The sequence below is a fragment of the Nyctibius grandis genome, chromosome 14 (assembly GCF_013368605.1).
Source record: "Nyctibius grandis isolate bNycGra1 chromosome 14, bNycGra1.pri, whole genome shotgun sequence".
NCBI classification, from domain to species: domain Eukaryota; kingdom Metazoa; phylum Chordata; class Aves; order Nyctibiiformes; family Nyctibiidae; genus Nyctibius; species Nyctibius grandis.
Genome location: NC_090671.1, coordinates 6,185,676 through 6,205,350, shown reverse-complemented (window position 1 = coordinate 6,205,350; position 19,675 = coordinate 6,185,676). Strand labels below are relative to the sequence as shown.

At 58.3% G+C, this 19,675-nt stretch overlaps 3 protein-coding genes across 3 annotated transcripts; all 3 read right to left on the bottom strand.

The window, feature by feature from the left end:
• Positions 1–2,242: 2,242 nt before the first annotated feature.
• On the bottom strand, positions 2,243–5,228 carry LOC137670234 (vacuolar protein sorting-associated protein 29-like). Its single transcript, XM_068412938.1, is given in 5 exon segments — positions 2,243–2,657; positions 3,226–3,461; positions 3,986–4,183; positions 4,185–4,220; positions 5,211–5,228. Coding segments are annotated over 5 exon segments (606 nt in total). The 3' UTR covers positions 2,243–2,539.
• A 458-nt stretch (positions 5,229–5,686) lies between these two features.
• Positions 5,687–6,296, bottom strand: VPREB3 (V-set pre-B cell surrogate light chain 3). Its single transcript, XM_068412976.1, has 2 exons — positions 6,248–6,296; positions 5,687–6,015 (listed from the first exon to the last, which is right to left on the bottom strand). The coding sequence occupies exons 1-2, from the start codon at positions 6,294–6,296 to the stop codon at positions 5,687–5,689; spliced, it is 378 nt and encodes a 125-aa protein (XP_068269077.1).
• A 5,364-nt stretch (positions 6,297–11,660) lies between these two features.
• Positions 11,661–13,106, bottom strand: CHCHD10 (coiled-coil-helix-coiled-coil-helix domain containing 10). The gene is made up of 4 exons (XM_068412608.1): positions 13,054–13,106; positions 12,775–12,958; positions 12,347–12,497; positions 11,661–11,923 (listed from the first exon to the last, which is right to left on the bottom strand). Exons 1-4 carry the CDS (start codon positions 13,104–13,106, stop codon positions 11,904–11,906), a joined length of 408 nt encoding a protein of 135 aa, XP_068268709.1. The 3' UTR covers positions 11,661–11,903.
• Between the last annotated feature and the right edge of the window lie 6,569 nt (positions 13,107–19,675).

Sequence of the window (19,675 nt, the reverse complement as noted above, 5' to 3'; positions counted from 1 at the left end):
TGTCCCAGCTACCACAGTAATAGACGGCCTCGTCCTTGGCTTGGACCCCAGTGATGGTTAACGTGCCCGTGGAGCCAGACTTGGATCCGGAGAATCGCGAAGGGATGTCCGAGGGTCTCTTGCTGCTCTCATAGATCACAGCGACAGGGGCAGTGCCAGGGACCTTCTGCTGGTGCCAGCCATAGTTGTTGTTAATCCCAGAGCACATAATCCAGTCAGTTTGTCCTGGGTTTGCTGACACTGAGGGCGGCTGAGTCAGCGCTGCCTGGACCAGGGAACCTGGAGAGGGAGAGGAGAGAGGGGAGAAGATGGGGGTCAGCCAGTGCCCCATGAGCACAGCCCTCCCCGGGCAGCGGGACAGGGATGGGGCGCCTGTGCCCAAAGTTGCTAATGGTACAGAGGGACCAAAGCCGCACACACAGAGCCCAAAGGCAGAGCCCTGTGGCCCTGTGAGGAGAACGGGCAGCATCAGCAGGATGGAGCAGCCAGCAGAAAGAGGCAGCAGAGCTGGGGACAAGGGAAGGCCATGCCTTCTGTAGGGACAGGCACAAGGTACCCACAGCCCCAGAGTCACCTCCTGAACCATGAGGGACAACTGGGAGGACACTTACAGCCATGGCCATGCAGAGGGGACACGAACCTGCCCCAGCCCCCTAGCCCTGCTCAGTCATGAAGGAGAAGGGCAGAAATCCCCCATTTTTAACTTCTCTGTAGCTCACTTCCCCACCTCTCTGTGTCACTACAACAGCATCACTGCTGCTGTCGAAGCTACCACAGTAATAGACAGCCTCGTCCTCGGCTTGGACCCCAGTGATGGTTAACGTGGCCGTGGAGCCAGACGCAGAACCGGAGAATCGTGATGTCTGAGGGTCTCTGGTCATCCCAGTACATCACAGTGAGAGGGACAGTGTCAGGGATCTTCTGCTGGTACCAGCCATAGCTGCTGCTACTCCCGGAGCAGGTGATCCGGACAGTTTCTCCTGGGTTCGCCGACACCGAGGGCGGCTGAGTCAGCGCTGCCTGGACCAGGGAACCTGGAGAGGGAGAGGAGAGAGGGGAGAAGATGGGGGTCAGCCAGTGCCTCCCCGGGCAGCGGGACAGGGATGGGACCCCTGTGCCCAAAGGCCCCGACCGGGAGCAGTGAGTCTGGCCAGGGCACCTGAGCTGTGGGCGAGCACCACGAGGAGGAGAGTGGCCCAGGCCGTGGCGTGATCCCACCAGCTCTGTGTCCCTGAACCCATGGGGCTCTTTTGCAGACCCTCAACTCCCTTTTAAGCCCCTGCCCATCTGGGCATGGCCCTTTCATGGAAACATGACCCCCAGCGTTCACTGGCAGCTCCTGTCCCACTGCTCCCCTGCCCACCGCAGGCACATCTCCAGCCCACCAAAGGCACCAAGGTCGCTCTGGGCTGCCTGCTGCTCCCTGGGCCGCTCAGCTGGGAAACCACGTCCTGCTTCACACCAGGGCACCACAGACGGGTTTCTCTCAGGGGCCACAAGACTGTGACCAGCTCGATCGAGGTGTCTGGGCAAACACTCCTCGACTTGTGCCAAGACACAGCAGAGACACTTTTGTACCCTGCCTCGCTGGAGCACCCTCTGCATCCGCCTCAGCCCACCTGTGACCCCGGCATCACCCCCCCACCACCCCCAGCATCCCCCCATGGCAGCCCAGCTCCTCCAGCCACGATCCCCTTCAACTCCCTCCCCAGGCACTTCCCTGCTGCCGGCCCCACGGCCAGACCCACACCAGCACCCACGGCCCGCAGCGCACCCCACTGCAGGCTGGTGTTCCCAGACCTCCCCGGCCAGGACCACCCCAGCAGCGCCAACGCTCCCACTTCTCAGCAGCACCATGAGGACGAGCAGAAGCGCCCTGGCCTCTGCCCACTCGTGCTGGCTCTCCACGATGAGGGCAAGCGCCTGCACAGCGCTGCCCCACCCCGCAGAGCTCTCCGCACCACCCTTCCCAGATCAGCCTCTGCCTTTCGTCCTGCTCCTAAGCAGGAGGCGGGATGGGTCTGCCGCAGCAGTTAGAGTTCTCGGGCATCTCCACTGGATCCTGAAAAGTCTTAGTGCTGCATCTCAGGAAGCAAACAGCAGCTTCCATTCAGCCCTCAGAGCCCCCTCCCACCAAATTCCAGCCCCCTTCACCTCTCAATCATAACAAATAGGACCCAGACACGTGAAGACAGGGATTTATTATTCTATGTTCCTTTTACAGGAGAGGTTCAATGCCATATTACCACCACCCTCCACGGCTCCCTTAGGCCAGGAACACAGCAGCTCCTCCTTAGACACAGGATATTCCCACAAGCCTCTTTCTCTTAATCATCAGCTTCTTCTGCTTCAAGTTCTGGTTGGGAACCAAGACTAACGATTTTTTTTTACAAGCTCACAAGCAATAAAGCGTTGTGGCTGCTTTATAGTCCAACACATGCAGCAGCAGCACCGCCCCGTGGCCTGCCTACACTTAGGCTTAACCGGATAGGGAAGGAGTGAAAGGCAGCGAGAATCAACAAGCAGGGTTGAACATGATTCAGTACTTCTTGAACTCAATTCTTTCTACTTTCACATCATCCTCAATTAGTTGGTATACATAAGTCACCACCGTGGAAGCCTGGATGTCCATCAGTACAAATGAAGGGATGATATTCCTGGAAAGAAAACACACTTTGTTGATCTTCCCTGTCAGCTTACACTTCGTGCTATTAACATACTTTATGTATTCGAATACACTTCATTGCCAAGGGCCAGAGGGATCTGGGAAACACTGACAACAGTGTCTCAGGCAGAGTTGCACTAAACCTAGAACAGCTCTCGAGGCAACTGAGCAGCCTAAGTCATGTCAGGCTCAGACACTAAAGCTGGCAGTGCCTCCAGAAGTCTGATTTCCTGCAAAAGATTAGCATGGAGCTTCTGGGAAGACACCAGAAAGCAAAGCGACAGCAAGAAGCTGCTGCAGCTCACCCCTCTCCAGACCCAGGGAGCAGCCCCAGACACACCAGTGGCTGTCATGCCTAACACATGGGCTAAGCAAAACCCTGGTAACAGGGCAGCCATACTGCATTCCCTGGGAAGGGAGAGTGCTGGCCTCCTGCTCCTCACCCCTCCTCATGAGTGCTCTGCAGCACAGTGGCCAGACACCCGCAGGTAAACACACACATTTCAGGTAAGGCCTACAGGCTCATGCTGTGCTGGGCAGCTCAGGGCCCCCTCACTCACGTTTCCAAAGCACTGTAGGCTCCTGTAGCTGATCCTGGGTTGATGTAGAATTTATTTTCATGTTCAAATGCTTCAAATTTGTGCGTGTGTCCTGAGATGAGAATGTCCACGTCCAGCTGCCTCTGCAGCAGTGACAAGCTGGCCACATCGCCCCAGGGAATAACTTGATGGCCGTGAATCAGCCCGATTCTGAACTGCCCAACAGTTACAACCTTCTCTTCAGGATAATTCAGGCTCTTGAGAAGGAGAAAGCACAGCCTATAAATCAGCCAAAGACCCCTCACCTACGCCATGCAGATTCCTACGTTCCAAGACACAAACTCTCTTTTCACTATTCAAGCACACAAGGTCTCTTTCAACATGCAGACCCACTGGATGCTCGTACCACACCCCACCAAGAACAACTGCAGAGCACAGAGCTGGGAATCTGCACAGAGATCAGGAGCCTCAAGGCTACCCAGCAGTAAATAAACACACACCCCCATTCCTGCAGCTACACAGCCAGCTGGGGGACTCCAGCAGCCTCACAGCCACCGCAGACTTGTCCCAGAGTGTGTATGACTCAAGTGTACATGTTACCCCCACACACACCTGGTCCCGCCTTGTTGCAAGCACAGCAAGAAGGGTCTAGAAAATAATTCTGTTTCTTCAGTCTTACTCATTCCTACTTCCTATCCTGGTGAATTGCTAATGCTGAAGGACTCCCCGGGTTTCATGGAGACAACCACAGCCTAAGGAATAACAGCAGCAAGAACATTACCTCAGAGTCCCCCCTAACAACGTGGATGTCTCCAGCCAGAGTCCTGAGGTAGTCATAGCTCTCCTTGGTGCAGAGGTTTCCTGTACACAAGATGTGCTGAATCCTTCCTGGAACCAGCAGCTTCTTGAACTTCACCGGCAGGCCACTGCACCGGTGTGGGATGTGAAGGTCCCCTAATACTAACACCAACTTTGCACAACAGCAGGAGGAAAGAGAGAGTTTTAACCCAGGTTACCTGACAGAACAGCACAAAACCTTTTTGCTGCCCCAGGGCATGTGTAAGGGCTGTTAAACCATTACAGGCCCAGCAGGATTTCAGACTCAGCTTCCAGGATACAACCCCTCAGCGTGCCCGAGCTGCCCCGCACAGACACCCGGCCTGCTCCCACCCGGGGCGGGCCCGGCGCTCTCGCACGCAGCCGGGGATGAGGGAACGCGGGGCCCGGGGCTGACCAAGGCGGCGGACGCCGCCGCAGCGGGGCGAGCCGGACCAAGCAGCCGCCCCACGCCGAACGTAGTGGCTGGCGGGCGCTGCCCCGGCGGGCGGGCGGTGCAGGGGGGCGGCCCGGGCCCCCGCTCACCATCGCGCAGCTCCAGCCACCCCGTTGCCGAGACGCGCTCTGAGGTAACCAGGAAGTGACGCAGTTCTTTTTCTCCTCCCTCAAGCCAATGGCAGCGCCAGCAGCGCCCCACGTGACGGCGGCAGCGTGAAGGGCCCTCAGGCCCGCCCCCCTGCCGGCCCGCAGTGCCGCGCATGCGCTGTGCGCAGGCGGGTGCGGAGCGCTCGGGCCTTCCCCCCACCGCAGCGTTTCTGATGAAATCTGTGGGTTTTTGTGGGAAGATGCGTTACCTTTCCGTGTGAACATGTTCATGTAAAGTGCCCACAAGTGCCCGTGTGGTTAAACGTGTTCTGCTCCCCTCAGAAGCTCTGGGGGCGCCAGGGCCGTGAGGGGGTGTGGGGCAAGGGGAAGATGGTGGCGTGGGGAGACGAGGGGTGAAGGGAGGCGGGGGCGGAGGCGCTGGGGCCGTGAGGAGGCGTTGAGGGTGTTCTGGAAGGGACAGGGCCTCATGGCGTGGGGACAGAGCTCCCAGCGGGCAGGTCGCTGCGGGGGCTCCGGGTGTCTGGGGAAGCCGGGCTGTGCTGTGGTGGGTGATGCGGCTCCACCCGTGCCCCAGATACCCCACCAAACCGGCCGCCATAGTGCCTTTGGCTCGCCCTCCTCACCTGGGTACCCCAGGGCATGGCGACAACCCCACACAGGGTCGCCCAAGGGGCTCCTCTGGACGCCACGTACATCACAAAATCCGCATGGCTCAGGATTAACCTTTATTGTCAGGGAGCCAAACCGCGCAGAACCATGAGTCGGGATGAAGCCCGCGTTGTGCCAAGTGCTGGCAGAGCCCAGGGAAGCCTGGCCACGGCAGAGCTCGCCGTCCTCCCACCACAGCAGATCCCTGCTCCTGTGCGTTCCTGGGCTGAGCTGGGCAGGTCTCCCACCATGTCAGGCTGTCCAGTGCTCCATGGGGGACAGCTGAGGAGGAGGAGGAGGTTGCTGCCCCTCAGCACAACGCAGCGCTGCTGGACTCGCTCAAGCACGTGAGAGGGTTTTTTTTCCATTCCTCCTAGGGCTGCCGTTCTCCCTGTTGAGGGCTTTGCGTCAGGGTTGCAAGGGCAAAGCAGAATGCTTTTGTTTCGCCTTTCTAAAACCAGTTGAAGGCACGTGACAGGGAGCAGTAATAGCTGCCATTGTCTTCCTGGCAGGCGGATGCGATGGTGAGGATGCAGGTGTTGCTGGCGAGGTCTTTGGTAGCAGAGAAGCGGTCGGGAATCTTGGCAGGCTTGTGCTTGTCTCGCTCGGAGTTGTAATAGAGCAGGTACCTCAGGGGGTGCCCCGGGCGCTGCTGGTACCAGGAGATGCCGAACTCGCTGATGTTGTACTGGGGGCTCAGGGTGCAGGACAGCCGAGCGGTCTGCCCGGGCAACACAAACACGGAGGATGGCTGGGTCAGCACGGGCTGAGCCCTGGAAGCTGTGCACACCAAGGATGCACTTACTGATGGGCTGAGCCATGTCCCACATCACCCCCTGCCCCAAAATGTTCCCCTTCCCCCCCTGAGGCAACCCCATTTCCCAACCTCCACCCTGCTCATCACACCACACAGCCCTGGAGCAAACTGCCCTGCTCAGACTGGCATTCCCTGTACAGCCCAGTCTTGCCCACCACCCCCAGCCAGCAGCTTGCTCAGCCACACCACCCTTACCTGTCCCCACGGTCCCCGCCAGGAGCAGGACCATGAAACCCAGGGCCATGGCAGGAAGCAGAGGAAGGGAGGCTGTTTCGGAGAGGGTCTGCGGTACTACACGAGCCCAGGTTGCTGTGCCACTGGCGCCGGTGAGGTGTATGTAAATGACACCGGGGGCTCAGGGACTCCAGCTCCCCACATTGCTCGCTTTGCTGCAGCTGGGCTTCAGGGAGGGGGCTCAAAGCAGCGGGGCGAGAGCTGAGCATCGTGACCCACCGCCCACCTTCGCCCCAGGCTGGGCCATTTCCTCCAAGTGCACCGGTGCACACACAGCCCACGCCACCACCCTTGGCCCCGGGTGCTGGGGTACAGTGTGGGGGCACCACTGACCATCTCTCCTCTCTGATGGGGGGAGCAGAGAGGTTTCCCCGTGGTCTCAAACTTTGTCCTTCTGCCTCAGGCCCTCTGCCACCAAGTGCGCAGGAAGGCAGGAGCCTGAGCCGCACCACACTGATGCCCTGTGGTGGCACCAGGGAGAATGAAAGATGGGACGTGCCAGAGCTCCCCAGCAGCTGTCTCATTGCAGAAGCAATATAAGGAGAGCCGCTGCTCCCTTCTCCACGCAGCTCCATTGCTGTCACAAAAATGACTGCCCTGTGGCACGGGCTGGGAACTGCCAATGGTGCTGGGAGCGCTGCCTGTTTGCCAGGGCCGCCTCAGAAACCGCAGCCACGGGCAAACACGGGTGGGCGGCTGCCAAAGTCACCTGCCAGAAGGTGTTTCCCAAGGGGGTTGGTGCAGTGAGCCACGGCTGCAGCACAGTGTGTCTGTAACAGACAGCAGACGGTTACAGCAAAACGCTGCTAAGCTCACCGGGTGTGAAGCCCCTCCTGTTGATAGCACCCATCTCAGGGCCCAGAGATGCCCTGTTACACAGCCGAGGGCTGGCCTCCCCCCAGGATGTCTCTGCACCCTCCAGCAGTCCTTCACAGCAGGGTGGTCGCAGGCACTGCGCAACAGCCCATACCCCATCGGCACCTCCTGCCCTCCACAGGCAGGCTCAGCCCCCCCATCACCACCCAGGGACGGCCCTTTCCCTCCCCTCTGCAGCACCCAGCCCTGCTCCCAAGGTGTGCCCAAGCCAAAGATGTTTGCAAATGGTTCCTGATGTGTCTGGCCCCGTACACGCTCTGTGTTTGAGGGAAAATGGAGCACCAAGACAGAGCCCTATCTCGTTAGACCACCCCAGCACCGTGTCTCTGGCATGGGCAGATCCTGAAGAGGAAGCACCACCATCATCCAAGGGTGTGACGCAGCAAGCTGGACGCTTGCTCTGCTGCACCACGCTGCAGTGCTCTGAGCAAGGGCTGCTGCGCCCAACAGCTCATCTATTTTTTGCACGTTCTCTATCAGTTGGTCTAACAGAAGCAGTTACCCACACAACCTCCCTTGGGAGCAGCGGGAGGAAAACAAGAGCAAAAGGCAGCGAATGGGGCAATCAGAGCAGCGATCACAGACACCACAGAGCAGGGTGCACACCTGCAGTGGCACAAAGCAGTGAGGTGCCAGTTAGACCTCATGGGACCGTCCAGCACCTCGAGCAGCTGGGCTGCAGGGGCTGCTGCAGTACCGGAGGGCAGCGAGGGCTGTTGTACACCTGCCCCGGGGGTGTATAGGTGCCACACAGCAATCCCTGCACATGCAGTAAAGCCTGGCCGTGTCCCACCTCTGCCCATCCAGGCAAAGCGGCTGTACCAGACCTGTTAGAGCCAGCCTGCAGTGGGCAGCGACGGCTGCACAAGAGCAGCTCCACAGCCCGTTCAAGGCTGGGGCTTTGCCTTGACGCCTTCTGGCCTCGTGAAGCCCCACCGTGCAGCACACCAGCAGCTTGTGTTTCATGCAGCCAGGCCCCCCGAGCCCATGCAGGTACGAGCATGCTGCAGACACAGCTCCAGCTGCTGCCCACCAGCACTCCCCAAACCCGGCAAGGTGGTGGCAAGGTGAACGTGAGTCACCCTGCGTGGGTGCCCTAGTTGAGGAGTGTCACAAATACACCCTGTCACCAAGCCCCAAGCAGATCAAGTCCATGGATTAGACAGACTGTGACACGAAGAGCCACCAAGGCAGAAGGAAATCACCTCGTCATGCAAGGGGGGGCATTTTGGAGAAAGGGAATTTATTTGTCCACGCAGCAGTGAGCACTGGACATGCAGTACATCAGCGTTGTTACTGGTTCCCACCATTCAGGTCCTCCACGTCTGCTGAGCAGCCTGGGGACGTGATTTCATCCGTGTGTCTCAGCATCTCTGCAGGAAAGGGGGATGATGCCACAGGGCCCGCTAAGCACTGCTGCAAGACCACTGGCACAGCAACACGTGGGCACCAAATGGAAGATGCAGCTGGTGCATAAGCCACACATATCGCTCTGACAGCCCAGGGGTGCAGGAAGGTGCCTGGCTGTGCCCCCCCAGCCCTGCGCTCACCCTGTTCCCCCAGCTTTATTCCCTCCTGCACGAGGTACTAGAGGTGCTCAGTGAACACAAGGCACTCACCCAAATGAAGCGGGTTTTACCCCAGATTGATGTGTCACTGACCAAGCACAGCTACCCGTGTCAGACCAGGGCAAAACATGGACCAGGCCTTGCTGCCGCACCGCCCCGCATTTGCTGCTGAGCCCTGTGGCTCCCTCCTGCTCTGCAGCGTGGGTACAGCTGCTGTCCCAAACTGCCCCCAGCTCCTCCCGGGCCATGAAACCCCGCTGCCTCGTGCTCCGGAGCAGGACCGGCACAGGCAGGGCCCCGAAGGAGGTTTTTCCAGCAGCATCCGACCATCTCGCAGAGGAGACCGCGGCTGCTCTTGCGGCGGTGCTGGGCAGAGCTGGCACCATCACAGCGCAGAGGAGCTGCAGGACAAACGGGGAGGGCAGGAAACACCACAAGACTGCGAAAAGCCTGAAAGCAGGGGCTGGAAGCCCACGGAGCAGGCAGCCTTCCCAACAGGCTGTTGTCTAGCCCAGCCCCTGCTCTACCCGCAGCTCCCGCTCCCCGGCTGCAGGAGGCTCAGGAATCCACGGGGCCATTCCTGGGAAATCCGGCTACTGCAACCACAGCAGCGTTGTTGGCTGGCAACGCAGCCCCTCCCCTGGGCTCTCCAGCAGCCATCAGGCATTTTGTGGTCTCCGCTGCCTGGCACAAGCAGCCCCGGCATCACAGGACCATGGCCCCCTCCAGAGGGGAGCAGCTTGGGGGAAAGGCACGCGAAGCGCCATGTTCGTTACGGTGAGATATGGAGGTACGAGGGGAAAGCACTGGCTTTGGCTCAGCTCTGGGGGCTGGCTGGTCATCTGGACCACCTTCATCACTAGGTGGTGGCCCCATGAGGGGCAGGGAGAGACAAGGCACCTTGATGCACAGCAATGTCTAGGGAACAGGGCAGGAGAGCTGCCAGCAGAGCTCCTCTGCTCCCAGCTGTGTGGGAAAGTCTCCCCTGGCTCAGATCCCAGCCCTTGGCTTCAGAGAGCAGATATCAGCAGGGAGTGAGAGGGAACGAGCAGATCCTGTCCTGGCCTTGCCCACAGTTGGCTGTGAGCTTCGCCTGACCCCAGACGCACGTGGTCCTAAGCCTTTGCTCCCTCTGCTATTTGAATTGGATCCCCAGCTCCAACTACTGATGCATGTCAGCCCTGGGGATTTCTCAATCGTGACAAACCTGGTGAGAGTTCACGGCCAAAACGTCACCTGGTGACTCAGCTGCGATCCCCAGCTCCTTCCCCTTGTGACAGGGGACAAGTTTGTGGAAGGGGAGCAGCAATGGCCAGGGCTCACTGCTTCTTCCTACTCACATTTGACGAAACGAAGTTGAAGGACAGAGACACTTCATGAATCAGAACCATTTTCCCCAAATCAAAGTGTTCATCCCCGCTCCTAACCCGGAGCATTCCCAGCACCAAGCACCAGCAGACAGCAGCTCAAAGCCCTGCTGATGGCCCCATGGGGACCCTACCCCTGCTGGTCACGACAGCAGGCAGTTCTCAGCCCCCCGCTGTACCTCCTGCCATGTCCATGGGCCCCCAGGTTAGGGGTGACCACACTCATATCTCAGGTCTCATTCCCTGTCTGCAGCCAACTGCCAAGAGATGGTGAATAGGCCTTTCACTGGTCACACATGCAGCATTGCCACCTCCAGGGCTCAACCACCACGCTGTACTGCCCCAGCACTCACCCCTGCTTAGCAAGAACCCTCCACTACTTCGCTGCTCTTCGTGGGATCCCCCTACCCCTCCCCAAGGTTCACACTACCACATCCAAAGCCACACCTTGACAAGCCACACCAGAGCAGCACCATGGCCAGGCACGAGTGGGAGCCTCCTGCTTCAAGGGACATCCAGAGCCTCCACAACTCCTCCAGAAGCAGGATTGCCAGCACTTAGCCACAATGGGTCAGACAGCACATGCCTGCTGCAGGTGCTCTTGGTGGTTCTCCGTAACAGCTTCTCCACCCAGACAAGCACACACCAACATTAGTCTGAGATTTATTTCTTAAAGGGAGTTAAAACAACTTCATTACACTGGTTTCTCCCTGCTCACACTGGTGCAGCTCAGCACAGAGCACTTAGGCTTTGAGTCTTTGGCACCTTCTTCCCTTGGCTGTCTCTCAGGAGAGCACAAGGCACCACAGATAAGGCCAGGCACAGCTCAGGACATTATCTACCACCAAGAATTCAGGTTGTGACATTTAGAAGGAGCAGGACTTTCAACACCAGCCTCCAGTGTCCGCTGCCAGCTTTCACCATCTAAACCTGGACTTCCTCACAAATCCAGGTAAGGACCTGGGAACTTGCCCAAAATTTAGCAGTTAAGCATCCAAAAGCATCATGCTTTCACTGCCGTGCCACTACAACTCCAGCTCAAGATTCCTTCACACCAACACGAAGAGCAGGGTCTCCTGCCGAAGGCGGGTCTGCAGGCAGCGCTCTGACACTGTTCTGCTGTAGTGACTAAGAAGAAAGCAGCTCCGAACTTAACCTGATGCTGGTGACCTTGAGAACATTGCATAACCCACTAAGGCTTTTAAGTAAGATCAGCCGACTGTATCCGAGTCACACAGCCAGACAGGTCATATTTTCTTAGCTCTGGGGTCAGAACAGCTCTTCAAGAAGAGGGTATCAACACAGAAAGAATTTGTTACTGAAAATACTGTAGGACACATCTCCAATTACCTCTCCCCAGCCCCTCCTCTGGCTGGAGGGCAGCCAACCCAGTCTCAGCTCAGTTGTGGATCTGCTTTTGCCAAGTCATGCAGCCACAGTCCTTGCTAGGCTGCATCTCCTGTTTGCAGGAAATACACAGCTGTGACTTGTCCTTCGGCTGATTCTGTTAACATTTTGGTAGCTTAATTTTAGCTTGAGAATTAAATAAAGAACATGCACAAGTGACAGGTCCAAATAAACTCCTTTATTTCTCTGTAATAAATACAGCACTACCTGAATTCCAAAGTCCCACAGGTCCAACCATTCCCTTCCTTCCCTACTAGTCCAGAAAGGAATTACCACTAGAAGACTCCTGTCTGGTCAGTCTGCTCCCTCCAGCTCATCCCATCTGTCTGTTCTTCCTCTCCCTGCAGGCAGCAGGGCTCTACACAAGGCTGCTCTCTTCCCTGCAAGGGGGAGAATTCTTCACAGCAGAGAAGAAACACCTACAGGGGAGAAAGCACAAGGTCAACACTGGGTGCACATTCAAGCAGCTGGAGTTGACAAAAGCCCTCTCATCTAAGGTGACCAGATCAAGACATAACTACTGACATTTACTTGTAACATGTGCAGGAGGAATTAGGGAATCAAGCAGGGAAAGCAGGCAGCTTCCCACAGGAACCTCTAAGAGGGTATCTGCAGCCTCCTCACCTTCAGAGAGACATGGTCAGGATCATTTCTCCTGCCCTTTCCAGTCACCTCCTGCATTCCAGGACACAGGAAAGGCACAACTGCTTCCTCCTTAAAGCCCTGAAGGGCACCATAACCTCAACAGATCACTTCTGTGACCCCTGAACCCTCTCAGATATTCTCCTGGCAGCAGTTCCCTCGCTGCCCAGCCCTCCTGCAGGCACAGGGCACACACTCACCGTTGCTGTACTTGCACTGCTTCAGTGCCTCGTTGAAGCCCTCGCACAAGGTCAGGTCTCTCTCGTTGCTGGCACATTCCAGGAACTGCTTCAGCTCGTAGTGGCAGGGTCCGGAGGGCGGCTGCTGGTACGCGGGCGGCTGCCTGGGCTCCTGCGGGCAGGGGCCGGGTCAGGGAAGGAGCTCCGGGGGCAGAGCCACCCCCTCCAGCAGCCGCGGTGGCCCCTTGGCACCGCGGGGCCGGGACCACCCTGTCACCCCGGGCTGCTCGCACGCGTGTCCCTCACCGCACAGGGCAGGCGGCCCTCGGGCCCCGCTCCCGCCGCCCCTCCGCGCCCCCCGCCCCGCAGCCCCCGGCCCCACCGCACAAGGGCAGGACAAGGCCGCCGGCGCGGGGGGGGTCCCACCGCCAGCCCGGCCCCGCTCGCACCTGGGCGGGAGCCGCCGCCTTGGCCGGTTCGGAGGAGCCGCCGCTGAAGGCGCCGGTGAGGGCGCTGCCCACGACGTGTCCCACGGCGGAGCCCACGGCCACGCCCGCCGCCGTGGTCGCCATCTGCGCCATCAGCCCGGGCTGCGCCGGCTGCGCCGCCGGCACCGGGGCCGCGGGGGGCGGGCTGCGGAGAGGAGCGAGTCAGAGAGGGGCGGCGGGCGGCCATCGGGCAGAGGCCGGTAGCGGCCCGCCCGGCCCCGCCGCCCCCGGTACCGGTACCTGGCGGGGGCCGATGCCGCCGCCCGCCCCGCGCTCCTGCCGCCGCGCGCCATCGCCTCGCCGCTCCCCTGGCCCCGCCCCGCCCCGCGCGCCGCCTTAAGAGGTGCCACCGCCCCACGTGACGTCTCGCGCATGCTCAGCCGCCGCGGCCGAAGCCAGTTCGCCCCGCCCCGCTGAGGGAAGGCGGGGCCTTCCTGCGGGCGCATGCGCAGAGACGGGCAGGGCGGCTCCCGGGCACCGCCCCCCGCCCCCCTCGCCCCGCCCACCGCCCACCGCGACGCCAGTGCCCCGGCCCTGAGCCGCCCGCCCCCGCCAGAGGGCGCCCCCCCCCCGCGGGGCCCGGCACGGCCCCGGCCCCGATCCCGGGCCGATCGGGCGGCGCTGCGGGGACGCGGGGGAGGCGGCGGGGCCGAGACACGGAGACGGTCCGAGGCCGAGGGGGTGTCCCTGCTCCTTCCCGTTCGCCTGCACCGGGACCGGCGGGGTGCGAGCCAGGCGGCCCGGCTGCCCGCAGCCCTGCGCCCGCCGCTGCCCCCCGGCTGGCGCGGACACGCTCCCGGCGCTGGGCTCCCACCCGCAGGGCCTCCCCCGCGGACACACCCGGTGGGGCCCGTCCCCGTCTCCGCCCGGGTAAAGCCCCGGGGCACCGAGCTGGCACCTGCTGGAGCGGGCGGCGAGCCCCCCGGGGCGGCCCACGCCGAGCGGAGAGCGAGGGGTCTCCGCCAGGCCGGGAGGCGCGGACCGGGAGCCCTGGGCAGGGCCGTGGGGTCTGACCCGCGGGCCCTGTGTGCCCAGGCTGGGACCCCCCGCCGGTGTTTAACGGCCTCGTTGTGAGAGACCACACGGCCCGTTCAACCCCCAGGTGACGGGGAGGGGTCGCACCGGAGCAGGAATGATTTATACTCATGTGATGGCTTCTGCCTCCACAGAACACACTGACCACAGCTCTGCCCGCTCCAACGTCTGGTTTGACTGTGCATGTCGGTTTGTCCCGCTGTGCCTCAGGCCGGCTGGGCCAGCGCTCACGCCTCCAGGGGGGAGCTGGTACCTCGCTGTGCCCGAGTTCAGCACCTCCACGTGAAGCAACACACCAGCTCTGGTGTCACTGGCCCAAACGGGGCTTAGCTCGTTTTTGGGCTCCCGCCGCTGGGTGAGGACCACGTTCTGTGCCGCAGAGCCCTGGCGCCTGCGACGAAGGACAAAGCTCTGTGCAGTCCAGGCAGGGGTGCAGAAAGAGCAGCTGGGTGCAGGCAGCGGGAGGGAGCGAGGAGGCGCTGCTGGCAGGCGATGCGCAGAGAACAGCAGCTCTGCTGTGAGGGTCTCTGCAGGTGTCGTGAGAAAGCAGAGCTTCAAGGAGGGCGATGCAATGCGGTGCCTCTTGCTTCTTCTCCCAGGTGTGGAGCAGAGCAGGAGGGAGCATGAAGGGGCTTGTTGGAAACGGGCGACAGAGACGGCCTCTGTTGCATGGGAGATGATGGGTGGAGGAGAGGTGGATAATGAAGGGCTGGGAGAGGGAAGATGAACAGCCCACAAGTGGGGCAGAGAAAAGAGGGTGGCAGGGAGGGGCAAGGGGAGGAGTGATGTGGTCTAAGCCGTTGGCCAGCACAACAATTTTTGCAGCAGCCCTCTGGATACAAACCAGCAGATCAAGGAAACCTTTGCAAGGTGTGGACATTGTTGGGAAGTAGGAATCCATGGAGAGATGATGATGAGCCCTCAAATCACGAACAGACAGGCTGGATGACGCCAGTCTTACCTTCAAACCAATTTCTTGACAATCATCTCTTCCCTGGCGTCCCAGCTGGTCTCTGGGGCCTCTGTGGGTCCATGTCTGCTTGAGGTCTCCCTGAGATGGGCCTGGTTGCCTGCTCCATCTTTGGATGTTCCTTATGCCCTGTGGAGTGAAAGAAATTTCCAAAACTGACAAGGATATAGAAGTTGTCCAGGAAAAAAAAAATCCCAGCTATGTTATATCTCCAGGGCTGTGTTCATATGTTCAGCAAGTTATGAAAAGCAGCTCTTTGGGCTGGTTCATTGACTGGCAGGAATTAGAGAGCCAAGTCACTGCAGGGCTGGCAATTAGCTGCTGTGTAAGTGTTTTTGTAGAATCAAATTTCCAGCATGAGGGGAAGAGAAAAGCGTTTGTAAAGCAAGCCATCCCCTTGGCACAGGAGCTGGGCGGGCAGGTGGAGAGCTGCAGCTCCTGTGCTTCTGAGGGAAGAATCATCCCTCAAACAAGCACAATTTTGGGCTCCTCGTCTGAGGAGTAACACCCCCAAATCCTTCCCCCCGCAGCGCCAGGAGCTCGCCTGCCCCGGGGGCTGTGCCGTGCAGTTCTGCTTTCAGCTGCAACAGCAGCATTTCACATTGGGCATTTGCCTGTCTTTCACCCGCTAATAAAGAGGAGAGGGGGGCAAGCAGCTGTAAAACCAGAAGAATGTAACTGGAAAGCCCCTGCGTCAGCAGCACCTGCATTTTTTCCTTTTCCCAGCCTTGCGTCCCGGGGGAGCAGCCCTGTCCCCCCGAGCTGAGCCACGAGCACTGGTGGGGAAACAGGTCTTAAAGAAAGGCAGGAGGGAAGAAAAGGGTGATCTCAAGGAGCTCCTCACTGCGAGGAAAGCCCTGGGGTGAGAGCTCAGCTCTTTGCCACCAGCATGTGAGCACAGTGGAGCCCGTCAGCGCGTGGGGCTGGGGGTACCGCACCGCGGGCTCCTCTTCCCTCCTCGGCTGTCCCTGGCCATAGGAAGAAGCTGGGCATGTGCCGGGGGGGAGGAGAGGACGGGCTTGCAGGGGGCACAGGGAACGTCAGACCTCCAGCCATAGGAATCGAGGTTCATTAGTTCCACTACGCGCAGAACAACTTGCCGAAGGAGCCTGGGCTTCAAGCTGAGCGCGTCCCTTTGAGCTGCGTCTGGGGGACCCTTTGATTTGGTTAATTAGACGCAAAGTTTTTCTGTGCTGTGGGAGGCCGGGTATGTGCTGAGGAGCCCAGCTACCCTGGGTTTACTAATGAGATAATTTCTTGTGGCTGTCTGGGAAGGCTGAGTGTACACAACTCCACCCGCACACCCACTGCCCGCTCCCAGCCCTCTGCTCCCAGCTGGAGAGTCCTCGGCACCGGAGGTGGAAGGATTGTGTCCGGTCTCCCTGCGCAGAGCCCTGCCGACGAGCCGTCCTCCCCTCGGGGCACTTGTGCAGGAGGGCCCCGATTGCCTCTAAATATCCCCACAACAGTTTTCACTGCTTCCGTGGCCAGACTTCCTAATTCTCCTATTTTTCAGCCTAAATTTGATCTTTGATTCAATCAAGCAGCTTCATCTCTGCCTGTTTCCCCTGCTCCAAAAGATCCCTCCTTGCATACTTCAAGTGTTAGGGCTTGCCTACACTTGAAGGTTAATTCTGGATTAAGGGATGTATAAATCTGAAAGGCAGTAGCTAATTCCTGGAAAGATTTACACAAAACCAGTCATTTCTGAATGCCTCGGTGCACTGGCCAGCCTGTACGTTCCCTCCTGTTAGCAGCAGGATCAGGTAAGACAAGGTTTGTAAAAAGCAGGTCTGTTTTTCCCAGCTGCTTTCTCCCCCTTGCTCTCAAAGCAGATAATAATCTCCCCCTTCAGAGTTTGCTTCACTTAAATCCTCGCGCTGTCACAGCTGAAATGTGGCTACAAAGAGATCCAGGAATTCCCCGAGCGTTTGGATTGCAAGGGGCTGTTTCACAGGTAAGGAATGTGATACCGGGCCTCCCTGGCTCTCCTACCTGTCCCTGCCCCTCCATCGGGCCACAGAGCGCCCGTCTGTCTTTGCCAGGCTGCAGTTTCCCAGGGCATTTGCTTAACAAGTGCCATGTTTCCACAGAAGTCCTCTCCAAGCAGCCGTGCCACGCTGCGGCGCGTCCCTGCCCCGTTCCGGCCACGGGCCACCGCCAGCAGGTAGCCATGTGGAGATGCTGCTGGAGCCTACTGCCGCCCAGCTGCAGGTCTGTGTGTAGAGAACCCTAATTACTGCGTGCAGGGGCAGATCTGGGCAGTGCTCTGGGTGTACCTGAATTTCAGTTATTTAGGTTAACAGCAAATTGCACGGGATGGTTGCTCGGGGATCTGGGCAAACTATTCAAAGCAGAAGAAAGCGTCTGATGAATTAGCCAATATTTTTGTTTGTGGACAATCCCCCCCCCCAAAAAAAAAAAGAAACAAAACCTCCAGTTCTTACCCATGTGTTTGCTACTCAAAATTACTCTGTGAATCATTTATGACTGACTGTATTGCAGTCAGTGGGTTTCTCATGTCCTGCTTTTGTTTTCATCCTTGAGCTCTGGCTAGTCCTCATTTTGCTTGTCTGGAGTGGCTGATTTCAGTCTCCCAAGTCCATACGGAGCTTTCAGGTCAGATGTAAATATGCCAGCACTACTTTCTTATCCTATAAAGTTTTTAGCAAGCAGAAGTTGCAACTGAAAAATAATAATAATAAAAAATAATCAAGCAAGTAGCTACCGCTAAAAGGAGTTCAGAGATTTTTCATGAGCAAAGGGACCACGTTTCCCACGCACTGGCCTCACCACCGCTCCCCCAAGGGATAACAAAGCAGCAGCGTCAGAGGTAGGTGCTATCCGATGGCATCGCCACTGCAGCGTGGCACACAGCCCTATCTCACACCGGATGCCACGGGCTTTGAGCCCACTCTCCCCACACAGACCTCTTGCTGTCTGCATCCTCTCTCACTCTCTTTTTAGCCAAAATACAATGCTGTGAAATGAAATGACTGTACCGCAAGAATCCGAGATGAGGAAAGGGAGGAAGAAAAACGCGTCGTCTAACTGGAGGAGCTGCAGATGGCTGGATGTGGCTGCAAGGGAAGGGAAGGCAGCGCTGCAGAGTGCTGTTCCAGCTTTCAAGTCTTGTGCTCCCAGGATCTACATGCCATTTCTTGGATGTGGTTTGCCCCGAGGGCAATCTCAACAGCTGTGAAGTTTCAGCAGATGAACAATGTAGGTTTCAATAAATTTCACAAAGCAAACGAAAGGATTTTAACTCATTCATGCTAGTCCACTGTTGGTCTGAAGGTTCTTCCAGACCTGAATCCATTCACTTCATGAGTGTTTCCCATTTGAAGCCCAGGGCCTGACTGCTGGAACACACCTGAGCTAGACTGCTCTGCTCCGGGTTTCCGGAGAGCTTGGCCCCATCAGAAGAGGCTTCTCTCAGCCATGCCCATGGGTCCTGGGAGGGGTGGGTACACCTCTGCATTTACCCATTCCACTTAAACCCACCCTGCTGCCCCACGGGTGGAGAAAGGTATCAAATGTGGAACATGGATGCCCTCATCTCCTGGTGGGGAAAGAGGAGGTGGTAGAAAGAGAAGTTCCCCAGATCTCCTCTTCCCCAGTGGCAGCTGCATCTCAGAAGTTCAATCTCTTTTGTACCCACACAGCCAGAAGCAGGGCTTGTGCACTTGGAGGCATGTTCTGATCCCAGCTGAAGGCTGATATCATTAGTTGTAATTTAAAGAAGGGCTTTTGTGTCACACAAGTCAGCCCTAGTCAAGCAATTACCTCTTCCAAAACACCTCCAGTGTATCCCCAGATCATGATGACAACAGTCACTGAAAGTTCTGTGAATTCACCTGCTACATATGGGACAAGATGGCAAACCTGAGCCCGGAGATTTTGTTTTGTTTCCTTCACAGCCGCAGAGCACCCCGTAAGCAGTGCAGATAAACCTCTCCGGGGAGCTGCGCTTGGTGGCTCCCCGAGCACCGCTCCGGGCAGCCGGGCTGGCGGCTCAGGGGCGTCTGCAGTAAAACAAAACATGAGCGAATACGGCAGCAAGAATGGGGTCTGTGGGTAAGGCAGGGGCACCCGTGACCTTTTAGGAGGATGTTAGCACCAACCCATGAACAGCTACTGCTTTGAACTCAATTATTACATTAACTACCTCCCGCATCTCCCCCCTTCAAGCAAAGACGTGTCCCATACGGCAGCTGGAGAGACCTTGTGCGATGCTGCAGCCTCTACACAAACGGTTCACAGCCACCTGGGATTCAAGGTCCTCTGTCTCAGCTCTCCAAAAGGTCTCACGAGTTTGAATCACCACATCACTCTCCCTGCCCTACAGAGGCTGTCCAGCCATCACCTTCCAACATCTCCTTTCAGCCAGAAACTAAATACTGGAGCCCATCTTTCCTTTCTTCTGTAGCAGCAGCTGGTGGCATCTCCTCTTCCTCTTGCTTCCCCTGCAAATGCACATGGAAGCCCGGCCGTGCACTTTGGTTTGCCAAGATTTCTGCTGAAATGCTCTTTTTTCAGCTGCAACCTCCACCACAGAGTGCTGAGCTCAACGCAGAGACCATGCACAGGTCCCTCCGCAGGAACAGCACACGCTTTTTGTCTGCCCTTTGCAAAATCGGTGGCCTGAGCAAACACCGTGGCTCCCTGCAGAGGCTGGGCACTGTGTATGCCGTGCGGGACTCGTGCCCAGCCGTGTGCCAGCTCTCGCGGTGCTCCTTCTAGTCTGTTCTTCGGAGTCTTCTGTTTGGTCTCTGGGTTCTTCCCTGGATCTGAGGCTTCTACGCTGAGTTTGTGATGATGCAGTCTCAGAGTTCACCAACTGCTGCACCAGAGAAA

Excerpts from the sequence above, each read along its gene's own strand:
- VPREB3 (XM_068412976.1), bottom strand. The coding sequence starts at position 6,296 with ATGGCCCTGGGTTTCATGGTCCTGCTCCTGGCGGGGACCGTGGGGACA. Across the intron at positions 6,016-6,247 it reads GGCGGGGACCGTGGGGACAG|CTTCCAGGGCTCAGCCCGTG; the intron begins GTAAGGGTGGTG and ends TGGTGTGCACAG.
- CHCHD10 (XM_068412608.1), bottom strand. The coding sequence starts at position 13,106 with ATGGCGCGCGGCGGCAGGAGCGCGGGGCGGGCGGCGGCATCGGCCCCC. Across the intron at positions 12,498-12,774 it reads AGGCGGCGGCTCCCGCCCAG|GAGCCCAGGCAGCCGCCCGC; the intron begins GTGCGAGCGGGG and ends CCCTGCCCGCAG. Across the intron at positions 11,924-12,346 it reads GCAGTGCAAGTACAGCAACG|GTGTTTCTTCTCTGCTGTGA; the intron begins GTGAGTGTGTGC and ends TCTCCCCTGTAG.